Consider the following 20,894-nt stretch of genomic DNA (forward strand, 5'->3'; position numbering starts at 1 on the left):
ATAAGACTCTGAGAACGTCCCCTTATTGTTAGTGTTTCTGCTATTTCCTTATGGACCCTTTGATCATTCTTTCTGTAATCAATACTAATCAATGCAGTACAAACAACATCATAAGTAACTTTATCTTTCCCATGCAATAAAGTGGTGGTCAAATGTATCACGGAGAGAATTCAGTAACAATATCGCTTTAACCTCATCTTTCACCTTTTCATCCAAATTTAACAAATTGACCAAAATTTTATTGAAAGCATTTATGTGGTCATTAATCGAAATACTTGGTTGATAATGACAGCGAAACAATTTGTTTTTCAAATAGAGCCGATTTTCCAAACTTTTGGTCATAAATGTATCTTCCAATGTTTTCCACAATTTATTTGCGGATGTCTCCCTCATAATACAATATTTCTGATTTTTAGCGAGACACAGACGAATTGTACCACATGTCTGACGAGTGATCTTTTCCCAATCTTTGTCACTCATATCTACTGGTTTATCATTTAAAGCAATATCTAGTTCTTGCTGATACAAGATGTCCATCACCTCACATTGCCATATACCAAAATTATTGGTACCATCAAATTTCTTTACCTTAAACCGAGCATTAGCTATCGTCTTCGATGATGATGTCGAAGCCGAAGGGGTTGGAGTTCGTGTGGACATAATTTCTTCTACTGCTGCACTAGTTTCTGTCATCTTCTATATATTCAATAGCAACCAACAAAGTAAAAGACCTAGGATGAATAGTACGTGCCAACTGTGTCTACTCTGTCTTGTCATATGGAATTCCACTTTGATCAGGCTAACCTCTAGGGAGCGATTGAGCCGTAATCGTCTCTGAGCACTCACTTAGACAAGATCTTTCTTAAGCATCAACCGTGAAATTAAGGATCCTAACAGAGGAACACCTCCGTATCGACACTATTCAACCTAACTCTGATACCAATTGTTGTGCCGGACACCCCACTTGTGCCAAACACCAATGCTACAACTATTGCTATTGAATATATAAGAAACTAATAATAAGACAGTAAAAAGAACAAGATAAAAAATTAACGAGGTTCGGTATAGAATTACCTACGTCCTTGGGCGCCGACAATCAATCCACTACTTCTTGACAAAGTACAACTTTGAGGTGTGTCTTACAAATGAAGAGTTAAACTCTTGATATAACTTCAACTTTAAATCCAAAAAACACTTCTCTCCAATGTGAGACAAATAATACACAAAATTCAAAACAACTTTTTATACTAATGTGGAACTATTCTACCAATGTGGGACAAAAAATAACAGTTATTGCTTTTATACCATTTTAATTTCTTTGATTTTGTGATCGAGTCAACTTTGAAGAGTTATTGGGTCTAGTCCGATTTAACTTTAAATTAAATTAATTGCTAACCTCATTCACATTGAAGCCATCCAAGCTATTGACCCTTGCCAAACCCTTATCGATCAACTGATCTGATTCGAACATCAAAATTAGGTTGGACTCGATGACTCAAACCTATAAGGGCCTAAAAGGAGACAACTAGATCATGACACATGATATCAACTCATTAATGGACTAAATTACCCCAAATCTTTTGAGAGTTAGTGTCTAAATCTTACATTTTTTCTCTTTTAATATGAGAAATACTTACATGCACAAATGTATATATGGAACAAACCCTCCATTGTTGACATAGCTATTTATTTTTTATTGACTAATTGTATTAGTCAATCAATATACTCTTCCATATTTGAATAATTATTAGATTAAATAGTCTAATCTCATCAATTTTTGGATCCTCAATAATACTATTAGATCTATTTTTTCTTAATATGTGTTCATAGATTTTATGGTCATTATTAGTACCTACCAATCTCAACAAAATTTCTATAATTCGGCACTTCAATTTAATAGTAATTCGGGAAATGGGAATGCCACACTATCCCCAAAGCCCGGGGCCTGTAATTTCCACTATAGATTTAGGGTGTGGTGTCCGCGCTGTTGTCGAACCGCCGTATCTATTCTTCTCTCTCTCCCCTCTCTCGCGAGCCCGCACAGTCCTACTTTTCCATTTCTTTGCCGAACCCATTTTTGCAAGAAACGAACATTGTGAATTGAAATTGTTGCGTATAGAAAGAGATGGGATCGGAGACGAGGTTTTTGCAGGAACTGGTCCTGTACGCAGCGAGCGCCGCCTTGAGCTGCCTCGTGCTGTTCGCTGGGCTTCGACACCTGGATCCCAACCGCGAGGCATCCAAGAAGGCTCTTCAGCAGAAGAAGGAAATCGCCAAGCGTCTTGGTCGTCCTCTTATTCAAACCAACCCCTACGAGGTCTGTGTGTGCCTGCGTGTTTTTTTTTTTTTTTGTTTGATTACTTGTCTGTATGCTTTGTTTTATGCAAGGGGTAAGATTTGAGCGGCAGTGTACTGTGAGGGATTTGTATAGGTTTGGTTGAATTAAGTGTTTCTTTAGAAGTACATAGAACAAGGCGAGTTTAATAATTCATTTTTGTCATAGTTCCGGGCTTGTCGAGGGGAAGTAGAAGGTAAATATAGAAGGTTATTGTTGCAAATGATAGTCGCCTTTGAATGGTTTTGTACCGTCACTCCGTCAGGAATTTTTAGGGTTTTGAAGATTATGGGTTCATGAATTAAAGTTAGATCAACATTGCATTAGGGAGCGTGGAGTTCGAGCTTTGTACTTGGATTTTGGGTGGAATTATACATAACTCTATATTTTTGAATGGCATTTTAAATCCTCACAATTTTAAATCCAAGACTTCGGCTTCATGTTCCCAAATCCAGCTTAAGTGCATTTTCAAAAGCTTACAGGAAAAACGAATGGAACAATTAATTTTATTTACGGTTCTGTGCTTGCAGAGGGGAAATAGAGAATGACCATATAGAGCTTACGAGGGTATTTTCACAAGGATTTGTAGGTCAAAACCTTTTTGGGTTTGAATTTATATCACACGAAATGCATATTTCATTATGACTGTTTTGATTAGAACTTGGATTAGGGATTGGTGTTTCAAACCTTCAAATCCAAGTGAGTTTTTGGGCTCCTGCGAATTTTTGCATGGAACAATTTGTTGGTGGAATTGTGTAGATAACAAATTTATGAATTAGGAAACTGCTCTAATTGTGGCAAATATTTTTTGCAACCTGTTCAGTTTAGGAAAGAATGAAAAAAACGTCAGTTTAAATGGACTATGAAATAGCAACTTCTAACAGAACTTTCGTGGTATTGTCATATAACAAAACTAAAGACTACTTTCCTACTAGAATTAAAGACTACGACCCTACTAGAATAAGTAAACTTCCGACTCTCTGATGTTTAATGATTTTACAGGATGTAATAGCTTGTGAATTGTGATGTTATAAATCCAGACCATATAGATGTGGAATTTAAATCCATTGGAGGGTTAGAAACGATTAAACAAGCATTATTTTAACTAGTGATTCTTCCATTATAGAGACCCGTGTTGTTTGCACATGGGATGCTTCTTGGTCCCCAAAAAGGGGTCTTGTTATATGGGCTTCCTGGTATGGGAGAGACCATGCTTGCCAAAGCTATTGCAAAAGAGTCTGGAGCTGTTTTCATTAATGTTAGAATGTCGAATTTAATGAGCAAATGGTTTGGGGATGCACAAAAGCTTGGTAAGCGCTTATCATGTATTTATGTACTTTAGTTCTTGGATTCAACTGTTGCTGGAAGAAAAATTTGTGATTCTAAGATTCATCTTCATTACACTATGTTGAGTGCTATATTTTTATATGCATTGCATAAACCTTAGTTACCACAATTGTGTGATGCCATTGTATTGTATTTGAAACTTTACATGCAAGTGTAGTTCAACATTGATAACTGGCAAGCCATGCACTAGACTTAGCTGACAAAACATAAGGTTGCTGATTTTTTTATATAGCATATATATAAGTGTGGAATTATGTCATTTCTAGGATGGTGAGAGTATCAATAATCTGGACTCTAGAGTCTATAAAAGCCCATAAACTATGTGATTCAGACTAGCAATTGGAGTTATTGTCAAGAGAGAAATAGGTGATTGTAATGTGTCAAATTAACTCCAGCAAAGGTGAGATTTTGAAGGTGTGATAGCCAAAGCTTTTGTTCTCGGTGGATGTAACCACATTCAAGGTCAGATGGTGATCGAATTGTTTGGAAGATGTGATGTAGGATAGGAAGCATGTATTTGGATGGATCATTTTGACCCAACTTGGAAGCCAAATACAAGGAATGGGGCCTGAGGGATTGTTGGGTCCTAAATCTAATGCGCTTAGTTAATTAATAGTTTATTAAGCGTGTTTGGTTTGCTTGTAGTAGGATTGTGTTGTGGGGGTTTGTTTGTAGTTTCATGTAACTTTAGGGGTGTATGTTTAATTTTTTGTATTTTAGGCTTTCTTATAATCGTGTGTGAAAGCCGAGTAAGAAGTGGTTATTGTTGATTTTGAATTGAGAATCAAATGTGTTCTTTTTCCCCAATTTTAGCCCCTTGCTCCTCTCTTCCACTTCCGCCTTCTTGCTCCTCTCCTTTATTTCTCCCTTGTCAGCAATTCATTGATGCTCTCCCCGCATCATTTGGCATTAGAGCTAGGGGTGAGCATAATTCAGTTAAAACCAAATTAACTGAGTAAATTCGGTCCATTCGACTCCGTTAAAAATTTATTTAGTTTGGTTAACTGAATTAACCGAATACTATAAATTAATAATAAATAATTATATATATAATATTAAAATTTTATATATTTTATTTATATTATTTATATTTTATATATATTAAAAATCTATATTATATATATATACAACAACAACAAAACCAAGCCTTAGTCCCACTAAGTGGGGTCGGCTATATGAATCCTTTTCCGCCAATTTATGCGATCATGGACCATTTCTTTTGATAGATTCAAAGATATTAAATCCTTACTCACTATCTCCTCCCAAGTTATTTTAGGTCTACCCCTACCCCTTCTACTGCCCCCTACAGTAACTAAGTCACTCTTCCTCACAGGTGCACTATAAGGCCTATATTATATATATATATATATTAAAATATTTAATTGGTTAAAATCGGTTAACCGATTTAACGAAAATTCGATTCGGTTGGTTTTGAGTTCGGTTAAATATGAAATTTCAGTCGGTTTAATGAGATTTTTTCGATTAATTCGGTTAATTAATCAAATTCACACCGACCGAATGCTCACCCCTAATTAGAGCCCAAATCAATCTTAATTCTTCCATTTCAATCCCCAATTTTCCCCCTCTCGTTCGTCTTTTTCTTCTTCTTCTTCTTCTCGTTTTTTTTGTGTGTCAATTTGATGAACTATTAAAAAAAAATCACTTCACGTGTAGGAAAAAAAATGATAGTCGATCCATATGAAAATGTTTTTTGTTTCTAAATATTAATTTTGTAATATTTTCTTTGAGTGTTTTTAATAGTTAAAAAAAGTAAGAAAAAATAGTTTTAAGGATTTTCTGAGAAAAAATTAAGATTATAGTGGCTTGGTTAACAATTAGTATATGTATGTTTTTTTTTTTTTCATTATTAATTTAGTTTTAAAAGTGTGTGAATTGAGTATCAATATTAATTGTGGCAATGAATACTATTGCTGCTAAAAATTGGCTAATTGATGTAGACTAATCTTAAACCGCAATCACCTACAAGGAATTGAACCAGGAGGTTTGGAAGACTTGGAGTGTACTCTGGGGGGATCGCGATGATGCCTAAATCAAGGATTGCGGTAGGATAAGATTGCAACAGTAAGAAATTGTATATCAGAATGAGATACTCGCCTTCTTTCCGAATGTCCCTTTTATAGTTGGGAAAGACATATCCCTATTAAATTTAGCATTTATTCACTATTTATTTTTATGGTGAAAGGTTTCATCTTAATTTAATGGTAATAATTGAAGGTTAATTGTAAAACCTTGATTTTCACAGCTCATTAACATGTTTTTCTAATCTTGTTTTTTATGTCATGTCAATTATCAATAAGATGAAAAAATTTATCTTCAACATGATCAAAAGGCAACTATAACAAAGAATGTGCTTGAACTAGTCAACATATATTATATATAAATTAAATATACGACAAACATTAATCCTATGTTTAGATGTATTTTGAATTTAGATCTGTACTGTGCTTTTTAAATTTGTATTAAAATTTGTTCAAATCTATTATTGGAATTCATCATATGTTATACCAACTAACTCATATTTCTATCAAGATACCAGAATACAAAAAAGTAAAACTTTCAAATACCAAATTAGGATAAAGAAAAAAATTTAAGAACCAATTAAATATACGTATGGGTTAGCAATACTCCACTATTAACTACAAATGAAATTGCTAACAAAACTCATAAAAAGATTTTAAATTATTTAATTATGTATATTCATATGTTTGCGTATTTATTTTGAAATATTATTTAAAGTGTATACAAGATAAGAATAGTTGCACAATAAATAATATCTAATTTGAGTTAATTATACTATTTAACAAAAGTGAGGTATGTCGTTGTAGTGACTATAGTTTTGCATTAGAATGGAAGGGTTGCCTTTATACCGTACTAATTTCTTTGATTTTGTAATCGAGCCAACTCTGAATTTCTTCAGCACTTCAATTTAATAGAAATTCGGGAATGCCATACTATCCCCAGAGTCTGATGCCTGTAATTTCCAGTATGGGTTAGGGCGTGGCCACGTGGCATTTGCGCAGTTGTCGAACCGCCATAGCTATTCTTTTCTCTCCGCACTTTCAAACCCTACTTTTCCATTCCTTGCCGAACCCATTTTTGCAGGAAACGAACAGCGTTTGAATTGAAATTGTTGCGTATAGAAAGAGATGGAATCGGAGACGAGGTTTTTGGAGAAACTGGTGCTGTACGCAGCGAGCGCCTCACTGAGCTGCCTCGTGCTGTTCGCTGGGCTTCGACACCTGGACCCCAACCGCGAGGCATCCAAGAAGGTTCTTCAGGAGAAGAAGGAAATCGCCAAGCGTCTTGGTCGCCCTCTTATTCAAACCAACCACTACGAGGTCTGCGTGTGCCCGCGCGCGCATGTGTGTGTGTGTTTTTTTTTTCTCTGTTTGATTACTAGTCTATTTGTTTTGTTTTGTGCAAGGGGTAAGATTTGAACGGTGGTGTTCTGTGAGGGATTTCTATACGTTTGATTGAATTAAGGTGTTTCTTTAGAAGTACATAGAACAAGGTGAGTTTAATAATTCATTTTTGTCATAGTTCCGGGCTTGTCGAGGGGAAGCAGAAAGTAAATATAGAAGGTTATTGTTGCAAATGATAGTTGCCTTTGAATGGTTTTGTACTGTCAGGAATTTTTAGGGGTTTGAAGATTATGGTTTGATGAATTAAAGTTAGATCAACATTGCATTAGGGAGCATGGAGTTCGAGTTTTGTATTTGGATTTTGGGTGGAATTATACAAAACTCTATAATTTTGAATGGCATTTTAAATCCTTATTATGACTGTTTTGATTAGAACTTGGATTAGGGATTGGTGTTTCAAGCCTTCAAATCCAAGCTGGTTTTTGGGCTCCCATGAATTTTTGCATGGACCAATTTGTTGGTGTAATTTTTTAGATAATAAATTTATGAATAAGGGAGCTGCTCTAATTATGGCAAATATTTTTTGCAACATGTTCAGTTTAGGAAAGAATGAAAAAACCATCAGTTTAAATGGACCATGAAATAGCAATACCAACAGAACTTTCATGGCATTGTCATATAACAAAACTAAAGACTACTTTCCTACTAGAATTAAAGACTATGACCCTACTAGAATAAGTAAACTTAGGATTATTTTTTTCCCCTTTGTGTTTGACTCTTTGATGTTTAATGATTTTACAGGATGTAATAGCTTGTGATGTTATAAATCCGGACCATATAGATGTGGAATTTAAATCCATTGGAGGGTTAGAAACGATTAAGCAAGCATTATTTGAACTAGTGATTCTTCCATTGCGGAGACCTGAGTTGTTTGCACATGGGAAGCTTCTTGGTCCCCAAAAAGGGGTATTGTTATATGGGCCTCCTGGTACGGGAAAGACCATGCTTGCCAAAGCTATTGCAAAAGAGTCTGGAGCTGTTTTCATTAATGTTAGAATATCGAATTTAATGAGCAAATGGTTTGGGGATGCACAAAAGCTTGGTAAGCGTTTATCATGTATTTATGTTCGTACTTTAGTTCTTGGATTCAACTGTTGCTGAAAGAGAAATTTATGATTCTAAGATTCATCTTCATTACACTGTTAAGTGCTATATTTTTATATGTATTGCATAAACCTTCGTTACCACAATTGTGTGATGCCATTGTATTGTATTTGTAATTTTACACGCAAGTGTAGTTCTACATTGATAACTGGCAAGCCATGCACTAGACTTAGCTGACAAAACATAAGGTTGCTGATTTTTTATATAGCATATATATAAGTGCGGAACTATGTCATTTCTAGGATGGTGAGAGTATCAATAATCTGGGCTCTAGAGTGTATAAAAGCCTATGAACTATGTGATTCAGATTAGCAATTGGAGTTATTGCCAAGAGAGAAACAGGTGATTGTAATGTGTCAAATTTACTCCAGCAAAGGGGAGATTTTGAAGGTGTGACAGCCAAAGCTTCTGTTCTTGGCGCATGTAACCACATTCAAGATCAGATGGTGATCGAATTTTTTGTAAGAGGTGACGTAGGATAGGAAGCATGTATTTGGATGGATCATTTTGACCCAACTTGGAAGCCAAATTCAAGGAATGGGGCCTGAGGGATTGTTGGATCCTAAATCTAATGTGCTTAGTTGATTAATAGTTTATTACAGTGTTTTAAAAGGCTCAATCGAGGCTCGCCTCAAGGCAAAGCATGCTTAAAACGCCTTGAGGCTCAATCTAAAATACCAAATTCCAAAAAGGCTAACACATTACATGCTGAGGCTTACGCATTTTTACAAAAGCACGCTTTTTGTGCCTTTTTAGTTGAGGCTTACACATTTTTGGTGTGTGATTCTCAAGTTAGAATTGGTTAGAAAATTTTAACTACATGTTTGTACAAAATGAATGTCATAATATGAGTTTATTTCTAAAACTCTTGAAACTCAACCTTTTCAAAATAAGTGGACTTGTATCTTACGTCATGAAAATAGTTTTAACTTTGTAATGGTATGGCTATCTCTTGTCATGATTTATGTCATGTATTCAAGTTAACAATTTTTGAATGGCCTACAAGTATTTTGCGAAGTACATCTAGTTTTTTTTTTTCTTTTACATTATATTTGTGATTTTCTTAACTTTTACTTTATTTTAAATATATATAATTTATTTAACAAATTTTTATCTTAGAAAACAAATTCTCAAAAGGCTTATGCCCCAACGCCTTAAGGCTTACGCCTCGCCTTTTGAGGGTTAAAACGCTGCCTTTTAAAACATTGGTTTATTATGCCTATTTGGTTTGCTTGTAGTAGGATTACGTTGTTGGGGTTTGTTTGTAATTTCATGTAACTTTAGGGGTATATGTTTAATTTCTTGTATTTTAGGCTGTCTTATAATCGTGCGTGAAAGCCAATTAAGATGTGGTTATTGTTAATTTTGAATTGAGAATCAAATGTGTGTTCTTTCTCCCCAATTTTATCCCCTTGCTCCTCCTCTCTTCCACTTCCGTCTTGCGGCTCCTCTCCTTTATTTCTCCCTTGGCAACAATTCATTGATGCTCTCCCGCATCTTGGCATTAGAGCCCAAATCAATCTTAATTCTTCCATTTCAATCTCGAGTTTCCCCCCTCTCTCATTCTTTTTCTTCTTCTTCTTCTTCTTCTTCTCTCTCTCTCTCTGTTCATTCTAGCCCTTTATTTTCTTTGTTTCTCTTCTTCAATTCTTTCTCATGTTCTTACAGTTTTGATTCTTACATATTCTCTCTCTCTCTCTCTCTCTTCAGAATCTCTATTTTTCCTCACTCATTGTTGAATATGAGAATTTGTTTCACTCGTGTGCTGTTCATTGCCAAACCGAAATTGAAATTACAACCACTAACCTCAAATTTTAAATGTCACTTTGCAAGTGTCATTTTGCAACACCAGATCTGCCATTCAAAATAGAAATGTTTGGAAAGCCTCTCCCTTAAATTTCAACGCCGTCAAAGAAACCTTGTGGCCCCATGTGGCTGAGAAAGGTTCTCAGCTGCTGTTCGTTTGAAATCCCCAAGTCCCTGAGATTATTTTCCCACACCACCGCTGCTGCAACGAGGACCTTCTGATCTACTTTGCACCAAAGTTCATTGTCATAAAATCATCGCAGGCAGTGCATGTGCCTCACTTACCTGCTGCGTACAGGTGCCTCACTTGCCTGCTGCGCGCATGTGGAAATTCCTTAGAAACCCTAGCAACTTCCACACGCTAGAAATTGGTTCCATATATGAAATTTTGTAGTTTTCCATGATATTTTGATTATGGGCTTGATATTTTGCAAGCAAGCACGATAATTTGATACAAAAAATTAGAAAATGTCATTGCCAGCATCAAGAATCAGATTTCGTTGCTGTATTTGTGAGTTTTCTTAGTGAAATTATTTAATTTCTGAATGATTTGGAAGATTAAAGGTGAATTTAAGGTATTTTTTTAGAAATTGGGGATAAGGTTAGTCGTTTTGCATAAATAAATTGAGAATTGATGGCGCTTTTTTTAGGGTCGTAGGTGAAATTATTGCTGTGCACGCGTGTACAAATATAAGCATGGTGACTAATGTTAAGTTGTTTGCCGAGGTGGAATTATTGCTCGGTAGGGTACAAGATATGGAGAATGCCTTGGAGACTATTTCTAATGCTTTGAATAGGCTAACAATCACGGGGCCATTACCCTCTCCTCAAAAAGGTACCTTGTTAGAGTGTCCAGCGCCCACGCTTATAAGCCCTTAGAATCTCCCAACTTTTTCCGATATAGGATAGAAGCTCCTTGCTTAACCTTTGGCATTTGGCCAGACACCCTGGATACCCCTCCTGGGTGCTCGGTGTGACATTCTCCCCCACCCAATCTAGTGACACCCTCTAGGCTGATGGCCATCCGCCTACCACCTTGGGCGCTTGGCGTGAGTCTAATCAGGTTGGGTTGGCTCTAATACCACTTTATCATGGGGCCATTACCCTCTCCCCAAAAAGGTTGAAGTTGTAGCCTTGGGTGAGAGCCACATTGATTTTTATACCAAACGAAAGGAAGTGGTATAGGTATTGCCCTTCAAAATCTTTTGAGTTGCTTAAAGGACAAAACGATCATTTGATTAAGGGAATTAAACTAGAAGTTTTAGATTTTGGAAAACCAACCCTGATGCAGGGGGCAGCATCAAGGTTCTGCAGCCATGGAGAAATTAGAAGAGGAAGAGGAAGGGAGGGGAGAGGAGATATCAGAGGGAAAACTCACGTTCACTTCAATTCAAATTCATCAACAACTGCCTACAACATGACTTTCATACACTATTTATAAGAAAGCCTCTTTACATGAAATTACACTCAAACCCCTAAAACTACATTACATTACAAATATGCCCCTACTTTGCACAAAATTAAAAACAACCCCCCAAATACACATAATCCTATACTAATTAATACTAACAACAACAACAACAAAACCAAGCCTTAAGTCCCATTAGGTGGGGCCGGCTATATGAATCCTTTTCCGCCAATTTATGCGATCATGAACTATTTCTTTTAACAGATTCAGGGAAATTAAATCCTTACTATCTACTCTCAAGTTATTTTATGTCTCCCCCCCACAGTAACTAACTCACTTTTCCTCATTGGTGCATTGTGGTCTACAATGCAAGTGTCGATACCATCTTAGTCGTTCCTCCCTAATTTTATCTTCTATAAGAGCTACACCTAACTTACCGCGAATATGTTTATTCCTTAATTTATCTTTTAATGTTATACCACTCATCCATCCAAGCATTCTCATCTCGGTAACTTTTTCTTTTTGGATATTATGTTTCTTCGTCGCCCAACATTCCGATCCATATAGCATAGCTGGTCTTATAGTTGTCAAGTGCAACGTGTCGCTCGTAAGGGAAGCAAACTTGGATTCTTTGAAAGCCAATGTTTGAGGAGTTTTTTCCCATTTTAATTTTATTATTTAATAAAATATTAAATAATCCTTGTTTGGGAAAAAAATTCCCATTTTAAGGCTTACGTAATCTCGCAGGATCAAACTACGAAATTTAAAGGGCCAGGGGTTCTCGTAGTGATGCGTCGCATGAAAATCTCGCAGGATGGTCCTGCAAGATTTGCCTGAGAAATGGAACGCTATGTGACGCATGGCAAATTTCGCAGGACATGTGGCAAATCTTGCAGGACCATCCTGCGAGATTCGCTTGAACTGCTCCTTTCCCCTTATATGAAATATATATATTTTTGGTAATAAAAATATGAAATCTCCCACTGCTGGAAATTCGGTAATTTTGCTTCACCTCACACCTTTCCTTAACCAACTTCAAATTAATTAATATATTTATTTCTATAAACAAAAGATTCGTAAATTTAAAATATGAATTCATAATTAATAAAAATTGAACTATGAGCTATAATAATTACATGTTTCCATGTATTATTTCCAAAAAATTCGTCAATGTTAATAAAATAATAATTGCTAGTGCCATGTCTGGGCTCTTTCTATTTAAAATATTTTTTATAAAAGTAAACTCTGATTTTTTCTGGAAATAATACATGGAAACATGTAATTATTATAGCTCGCAATTCAATTTTTATTAATTATGAATTCATATTTTAAATTTACGAATAAAAGTATATAGTGGAAAGACTACGAGCCCTAAAAATGCGAAAGACCAATCTTAAATGACTCTATGGATTTGAGTTTCCATGGCATTCTTTGGAAAATAAATTAAATTTCTTCCAAATTCATGCAAATTTAAAGTTTAACCCTAAAATTCATGATTCGGAATAATATTTTATATAGTTGTTTAAAAATTGAATAAAAAGGTTGCTATTTTTATAATTATTTTTAAATCTAATAATAAAAACAAGAAATTATTTTGAACAATTTTAATACAATATTGAAAAACTAAAAAGTAAATTGTAATTTTTATAATTTTTAAAATAAAAAATATTAATATTTTACACAATTAAATGAATTTTAAATATTTTTTTAATTTCAATGTACATTTTGATAACATTAATTTCTTTATTCTCCATAATTTTATCTAGCCTAAGATAATAAATTAACTAGAAAAGGTATAATGTTTCTTTTCAACAATTTACAACAAATAGATTCAAATTGGAAGAAAGTTACCTCAAAGTCAGAAGGAAAAATAAGGCCCAACAATGTTAATAAAATAATAATTATGAATTCATATTTTAAATTTACGAATCTTTTGTTTATAGAAATAAATATATTAATTAATTTGAAGCTGGTTAAGGAAAGGTGTGGGGTGAAGTGAAATTACAGAATTTCAAGCGGTGGGAGATTTCATATTTTTATTACCAAAAAAATATATATTTCATATAAGGGGAAAGGAGTAGTTCAAGCAAATCTCGCAGGATGGTCCTGCGAGATTTGCCACGCGTCACACACCGTTCTATTTCCCCGGCAAATCTCGTAGGACTATCCTGCGACATTTTTTGCCACGCGTCACCACGAGAACCCCTGGCCCTTTAAATCTCGCAGTTTGGTCCTGCAAGATTATGTAAGCCTTAAAATGGGAATTTTTTTCCCAAACAAAGTATTATTTAATATTTTATTAAATAATAAAATTAAAATGGGAAATAATTCGATGTTTGAGTGAGACAAGAAACCACGATCCTTTGGCATCATCATAGGCTTGAATTGAGAGTTGGCATCAATTAGCACATCGGGAATGATAAACTCTACAATATGAATGTTTGAAGGACTTCGTATGTCAAACACATTCATTTCCTTCCTTGTATTGTCTTCAAGCTGAATATTTATGACTGATTTTTTGTCTTGTTTCATTGGTAGAGCGGACTTCAAAACAATTTTCTTCCCATTATAGTGAAAGAAAGATGTGTTTTCATGTCCTTGAGTCACACCTAAACTAAATCATCCAATCAAGGAGAACGGAGAGCCAAGGAGAATATGGCCATTATTCATAGGGAGGATATCACACCAAAATTAGCCAAATATTCATCCATTTGGATGGGAACCAAACATCTTTTATAAACATGTAAAATTGCGTTATCAACCCAAGTTATCACATAACGCTTTGGGTGAGGTTCTGGATGAAGCTGCATACGAATGATTCCATTTATGGAAACCACAACCACTGGGCATTTTCCATCAATGATGATTTTGCAAGCCTTTTCTCCACACTTGAGAAATGTGTTGAAGAGGGAAAGGTGTTGAAGAGCTTGAAATTGTGCCCAAGGTATGATAAATGGCATTACTTTTGCTTATAATTTGTCACCATGTTGCTGAATTTATGCATATACAGATGCTGCAGCTATATATCACAACCATTTAACACAATTTCCCACGGCCTTACTCCCAATGTCTAAAGAAAAACTATCTTTAATTCACCTTTTGATATTGAATTTTCCTGCTGAAATGAAACAAATTCATGAAGAAAACTCACAAATTAAGCAGCAAAACCTGATTTTTGATGCTGGAAGTGACAATTTCTGTGTTTCGTGCCAAAATATTGCGCTTGCTTACACTATATTGTCTCCATGATTAAAATATCAAGCTGCAGATCAAATTATCATGGAGAAACTCAAAAATATTGTGGCTATAGGAAATTTCTCATGAGGCAGGAAATTGCAGAAGACTCTGGGAGACTTTCTCATGTTATTTGTTGGCGCATGAGGTGCATGAGTCACCGGTGGCGAGATTTCGGCGATGAAACTTCAGGCGACTGCAGTTTAGTGGGTGGGGAGCACAGTGGTGGTGGTGGTGTGATGAGAAAAACACAAGGCACTAGTGATTCTTGAAGGCCGATGGCTGGAGTATGTTTGCCAGCGCGTGGGGGTTTCTCCGGTTGTTGGACAGTGATAAAATTTTGAGGGGAAGGGTGTCGGGGGGGGGGGGGGGGTTTGTTTTTGGTGGTGCGGGTGGTGTTGCAGGATGGTGGCTGGAAAGTGGTGTTTGAAGAAATGGGGACATGGATGGAATTTTATGAAAAGTTCAGAAACCGCAGAACTGCTTTTCAATTTTTCTTTTAACTGAAATTCAGAAATAGAGAGAGAGAGAGAGTTAAGAAATGGAAGGAGAGAAGAAGAAAAAATGGGAAGTTGGAGGAGTTGCTGGATAGAAACTGCCACAAACTGCCAAGAGATAGCCACAGAGTTCAAAGATGAGAAAGAGAGTTGAGGGAGTTATGGGAGAGAATAAAAGAAAAGAGGAAGAAGAGAAGGAGAAGAGAAACACAGCAGAAGCAAGAGGGCAGAAGGCTGTGTGGCAGCAAAGGATTAGGAACAGAGCAGGAGATTAAAACGGAAAACGAGAGAACAAGAAGAGAAGAAAGTAGCAGCAGCAGCAAAGAGGAAGTAGAAGTTACAGAACAAAGGAGAGAAGGAAAGAAGACAACAACAACAACAATAACAACAAAACCAAGCCTTATTCCCATTAAGTGGGGTCGGCTATATGAATCCTTTTCCGCCAATTTATGCGATCATGGACCATTTCTTTTGATAGATTCAAGGATATTAAATCCTTACTCACTATCTCCTCCCAAGTTATTTTTGGTCTACCCCTACCCCTTCTACTGTCCCCCACAGTAACTAGGTCACTCTTCCTCACAGGTGCACTATAAGGCCTACGTTGCAAGTGTCCATATCATCTGAGTTGTCCCTCCTTTATCTTATCTTCTATAAGAGCTACACCTAACTTACCACGAATATGTTCATTCCTTAATTTATCTTTCAATGTTATACCACTCATCCATCTAAGCATCCTCATCTAGGCAACTTTTACTTTTTGAATATTATGTTTTTTCGTCGCCCAACATTCCGATCCATATAACATAGTTGGTCTTATAGCTATCCTATAAAACTTCTCTTTCAATTTTAAGGGTATTCTACGATCACATAACACACTTGAAGCACTTCTCCATTTTACCCAACCTACTTTAATTTTATGCATTACATCATCTTCAATTTCTCCTTCAGCTTGCATAATAGATCCAAGGTATCGAAATCTGCAAGTGTTATTTATTTCTTCATCATCAAGTTTAACTTTGTCTCAAATATTCCTCCTATCATTACTAAAATTACATTTCATATATTCTGTTTTATTTCTACTTATCTTGAAGCCTCTAGATTCCAAAGCTTCTCTCCATAATTCTAACTCAGCCTCTACTTCATCCCTAGTTTTGTCAATTAATACAATATCATCTGCAAATAACATACACTATGGAACCTCCTTTTGAATACTCTTAGTTAATTGGTCCATCACTAAAGCAAAAAGATAAGGACTCAGCAGATCCTTGATGTACGCCTATGACATCGGTATACCTACAACATACACCCTTTTTTTCTAAAACCCACCATAGAACTTCCCTAGATATCCTATCATATGCTTTCTCAAGGTCAATAAATATCATATGCAAGTCCCTCTTCTTTTCCCTAAACTTTTCCATTTATCTTCTTAAAAGATAAATAGTTTCTGTGGTAGATCTCCCAGGCATAAAACCAAATTGATTTTCTGAGATCTTCGTTTCTAACCTTAATCTTTGTTCAACTACTCTTTCCCATAGTTTCATCGTACGACTCATTAGTTTAATTCCACGATAGTTATTACAATTTTGAATATCTCCTTTATTTTTGTATATAGGTATTAAAGTGCTTTTCCTCCATTCATCTAGCATTTTCTTAGTTTTTACAATTGTATTAAATAAATTAGTTAACCATATAATTCCGTTTTCACCCAAGCATTTCCAAACTTCAATTGGGATGTTATCTGGTCCCATAGTTTTCCCGTTTTTCATCTTTTTTAGTGCAAACTTAATTTCGTTAACTCTAATTTTGTGAATAAATCTTATATTTTTAGACTTTTCCTCATTTGACAATTCTAAGTTTAAGCCTTCTATTTGGTTTTCGTTAAACAACTTACTAAAGTAACTTCGCCATTTTTCTTTAATATCTTCGTCCTTAACCAAGACAATATCATCCTCACTTTTTATACATTTTACATTTCCTAAGTCCTTGCTCTTCCTTTCTCTAGCTTTAGCAAGTTTAAATATATCTCTTTCCTCTTCTTTTGTACCTAATCTACCATACAAACTATTAAATGATCTATATTTAGCTTCACTAACGGCCCTTTTTGCATCTTTTCTTACCTCCTTATATTTTTCAAAGTTATCTCTGTTTCTACATTTTTGCCATGTTTTATACCAAATTCTTTTTGTCTTTATGATTTTTTGTACATCTTTATCCCACCACCAACTTTCTTTGCTATTCGAGAATCTTCCCCTTGATTCACCTAAAATCTCTTTTACTATCTTTTTAATAGAGCTAGCTAATCTATTCCAAGGAGTATTAGTATCTATTCCATCCTCTGAGGTCCAATCTCCATCTTTGATCATTTTATCTTTAAAATTTATTATATTTTCTCCTTTTAGGTTCCACCATCTAGTTCTCCTACACTGGTTTATTTTATCCTTTTTCTTCCATTTTTTAATGCATATATCTAACACTAAGACTCTATGTTGTGTGGTTAGGCTTTCACCTAGAATAACTTTACAATCCTTGCATGATAAACGATCTACCCTCCTAGTTAAAAAAAATCTATTTGACTTCTATTTTGTCCACTTTTAAAGGTTATTAAGTGTTCTTCTCTCTTCTTAAAGCAAGTATTCATTATACTAAAATCATATGACATAGCAAAGTCTAAGATCATCTCCCCAGACTCATTTTTGTCTCCATATCCATATCCTCTATGTATCCTCTCATAATTTTTATTATCTCTTCCAACGTGTCCATTCAGTTCTCCTCCTATAAATATTTTCTTAGTCTCCGGTATGCCTTGTATAATACTATCCATATCTTCCCAAAATTGTCTCCTAAGATTTTCTGCTAAGCCAACTTGAGGAGCATAAGCACTAATAATATTTATTATCTCTTGTCCTAATACCATCTTAATTTTTATAATTTTATCCCTTACTCTAGTTACATCCACAACGCTATCTTTTAAGTTTTTGTCTATAATAATGCCTACTCCATTCTTATGTTTTTCTTTTCCAGTGTACCAAAGTTTAAATCCTGATTTATCGATTTCTCTAGCTTTCTCCCCCACCCACTTAATTTCTTGAAGGCAAATTATATTAATTCTTCTTCTAATCATTGTATCCACAATTTCCATGCTTTTACGTGTAAGTGTCCCTATATTCCAAGTTGCTAATCTAATATTAGTTTCCTGAACTAACGTCTTTACTTGCCCACGTCTAGAATGATGCAGGAACTCTCGCATATTTGACACCGTACGCGGCCGCCGACACAGCGCGTCGCTTCGGGGCGACGATCTAGCCCACCCTCGCCCACTTTTCGCTACACCCAGGTGGTTCAAGTGCAACGCGTCGCTTGTAGGGGACGCCCCAGAATAGAGGAAGAGAGAAAGAAGTTGTAGTAGAGGGAGATAGAAGTTGCAGAACAGTGGGGGAAAGGAAGAAGAGAAGAAGAGGGGGGAAGAAGAAGATTGAAAAGAAAAGATGGGGGAATTGAAATGGAAGAAAGAGATCGTGGTTGAGCTCTAAACCAAATGATGCAGGGGGCAGCGTCAAGGTTCTGCAGCCATGCAGAAATTAGAAGAGGAGGAAGAGGAAGGGAGGAGAGAGGAGATACCAGGGGGAAAATTCACGTTCACTTCAATTTGTAATTCATCAACTTCCTACAGCGTGGCTTTCATACACTACTTATAAGAAAGCCTCTTTACATGAAAGTACACTTCAGACCCCTAAAACTACATTACATTACAAATGTATCCCTACTTTACACAAACATTACAAATAACCCCCAAATACACATAATCCTATGCTAATTAATACTTAACACACATAACAAACTACTAACCACACATCATAAATTACTAACTTAACCCCACGATTACTTAACCTAACTCTTCTTAATTATTTTCCAGCAAGGATCTTTCCATGGTCTTACTTCTTGTCCTACATCAAACCCCATATATAGTTACAAAACCCTCCAATCTATAAGTTTGTGAAATATCATCTCCTGATGAGAGCCCATGCACTAGCCAAGTTTGCTAGCAGTTTTGAACCCTGTCACCTGCATGTGAGATATCCTTCAGGCTTGTTTTTTCTTCGATTTCCTCCAGAATGACTTAAAAGCCTTCCATATACCATAATTTCAAGTTGTTGGTCATGTATTTTGTTAAAAAATCTAACATTTTTTTTTCATCGTTAACTTGTGTTTATTCATTAGTCGTTGTTTAGTACTATTAAGGTCATTGGTTAGTCTCTTAGGTTGGTGGCAGTGTTATGTCAGTTTGTGGGTGATTCATTTGTTGCTACACCACTGCAAATTGTTTGTCACCCTGGTCATACTTTATTGGAAAAGTCAAAACAAATAGTTCCTACTTTGAGTTTTAATGACTAGTTCCATTTGCCCCCTGGGTCAATGGGCAGCAAGCTCTTTGATGTTAGTCCATTATGATGTTTAGGGTCCTAGTTAGATTTGATCAAGTTAGGTTTTCAATACTTCACAATTTTTGTTGATTATTTTTTCATTGATGACTTGGCTCTATTTAATAAAAGATCGTTTTGAGTTGTTTCTTATATTTTGTGCCTTTTGTTTTGAATAAAGACTCAATTTGATTTGCTTGTTTTGATTCTTTGGAATGATAATGCTAAAGAGTACTTCGGTATGCACTTCACTACTTATATGACACAATCTGATATTGTTCATTAGTCATTTTGTTTCCACACTTTACATTGAAATAGGGCTGCGTTATATCCTTGAATTCACTCGTACCTTACTTTACCAAATGCTTGTTGCTAAAGTGTTTTGGAGTGATGTTGTGCTCATTTCCTGCTATCTTATTAACAAAATTGCATTCTTCATTCTGTGTGTTAAAATTCGCTATTATGTTCTCTTCTTGTATGCTTCTTTGTTATTTTGATCGCCTTGTATATTCGGTTGTACCGATCCCAATAACCAAAAAACAATTAGGAAAAAATCTATTGGAGTAAAAGAAAAGCAGTATGCCTTTTATTCATTTGTAACTCTTGGGTGGATAAGTTAGATCTTTGTGCTATAAAATGTGTTTTTCCTAGGCATCTCATGTACTCAAAAAGGATATCGTTGTAATAGCCCTACACTACATTGCTTTGTTACCTTCTTTGAGTCTACACCATACTATTGTTAGTCCTTGAGTGTTCTCGACTTCAATAAGTCTGTCCCTTTACTTTATCTTCTATATTCTAGTCTATTGTGTTTGCCTAATCATCCACCTATTTTCGACTCTCAATATAATTTGAGTACTCATCGCTTCAATCATTCTAATATGCAAGTGTATTCACGATGGGAGCTCATAGTTGGTTTCCTTGTTTCATGATGCCATTTTGCCCTTTATGTTGAACCCCTTGTTCTATTTGGAAAGGTAAGGGCACATGTGCACAACATCTCATCTCTAATTTTGTTTGTAATGACTTCTTGTCACCCTCATATTATTGTTTTATTAGTATTCTTATCTATTATTGCTCTTCCTAGATCTATATCTGAAGCCTTAACCCATTTTGGATAGAGGAATGCTATGCTTGAAAAGATGCGTGCATTGTAGGAAAATTATACTTGGGGATTGGTATCTCTTTCTCCTGATAAATTTGTGGTTTGTTGCTACGTATATACTGTGAAAATCAATCCTAAAGGATATATTAAGTGGATAGTTTGGATTATTCATCTCCTTAACCACTACTTATCAC

At 35.4% G+C, this 20,894-nt stretch overlaps 1 protein-coding gene across 1 annotated transcript in view; it reads left to right on the forward strand.

Annotated features, from left to right (window-relative positions):
• Positions 1–1,875: 1,875 nt before the first annotated feature.
• LOC131145630 (uncharacterized) overlaps positions 1,876–20,894 on the forward strand; it is a 31,427-nt gene continuing 12,408 nt past the window's right edge. Inside the window, exons 1-2 of the mRNA XM_058094816.1 lie at positions 1,876–2,317; positions 7,867–8,167. Coding sequence (XP_057950799.1) covers positions 2,126–2,317; positions 7,867–8,167 — 493 coding nt within the window. The 5' untranslated portion in view covers positions 1,876–2,125. The remainder of the gene's footprint in view (positions 2,318–7,866; positions 8,168–20,894) is intronic.

This window comes from Malania oleifera, chromosome 13 (genome assembly GCF_029873635.1).
Source record: "Malania oleifera isolate guangnan ecotype guangnan chromosome 13, ASM2987363v1, whole genome shotgun sequence".
Lineage (NCBI taxonomy): Eukaryota > Viridiplantae > Streptophyta > Magnoliopsida > Santalales > Ximeniaceae > Malania > Malania oleifera.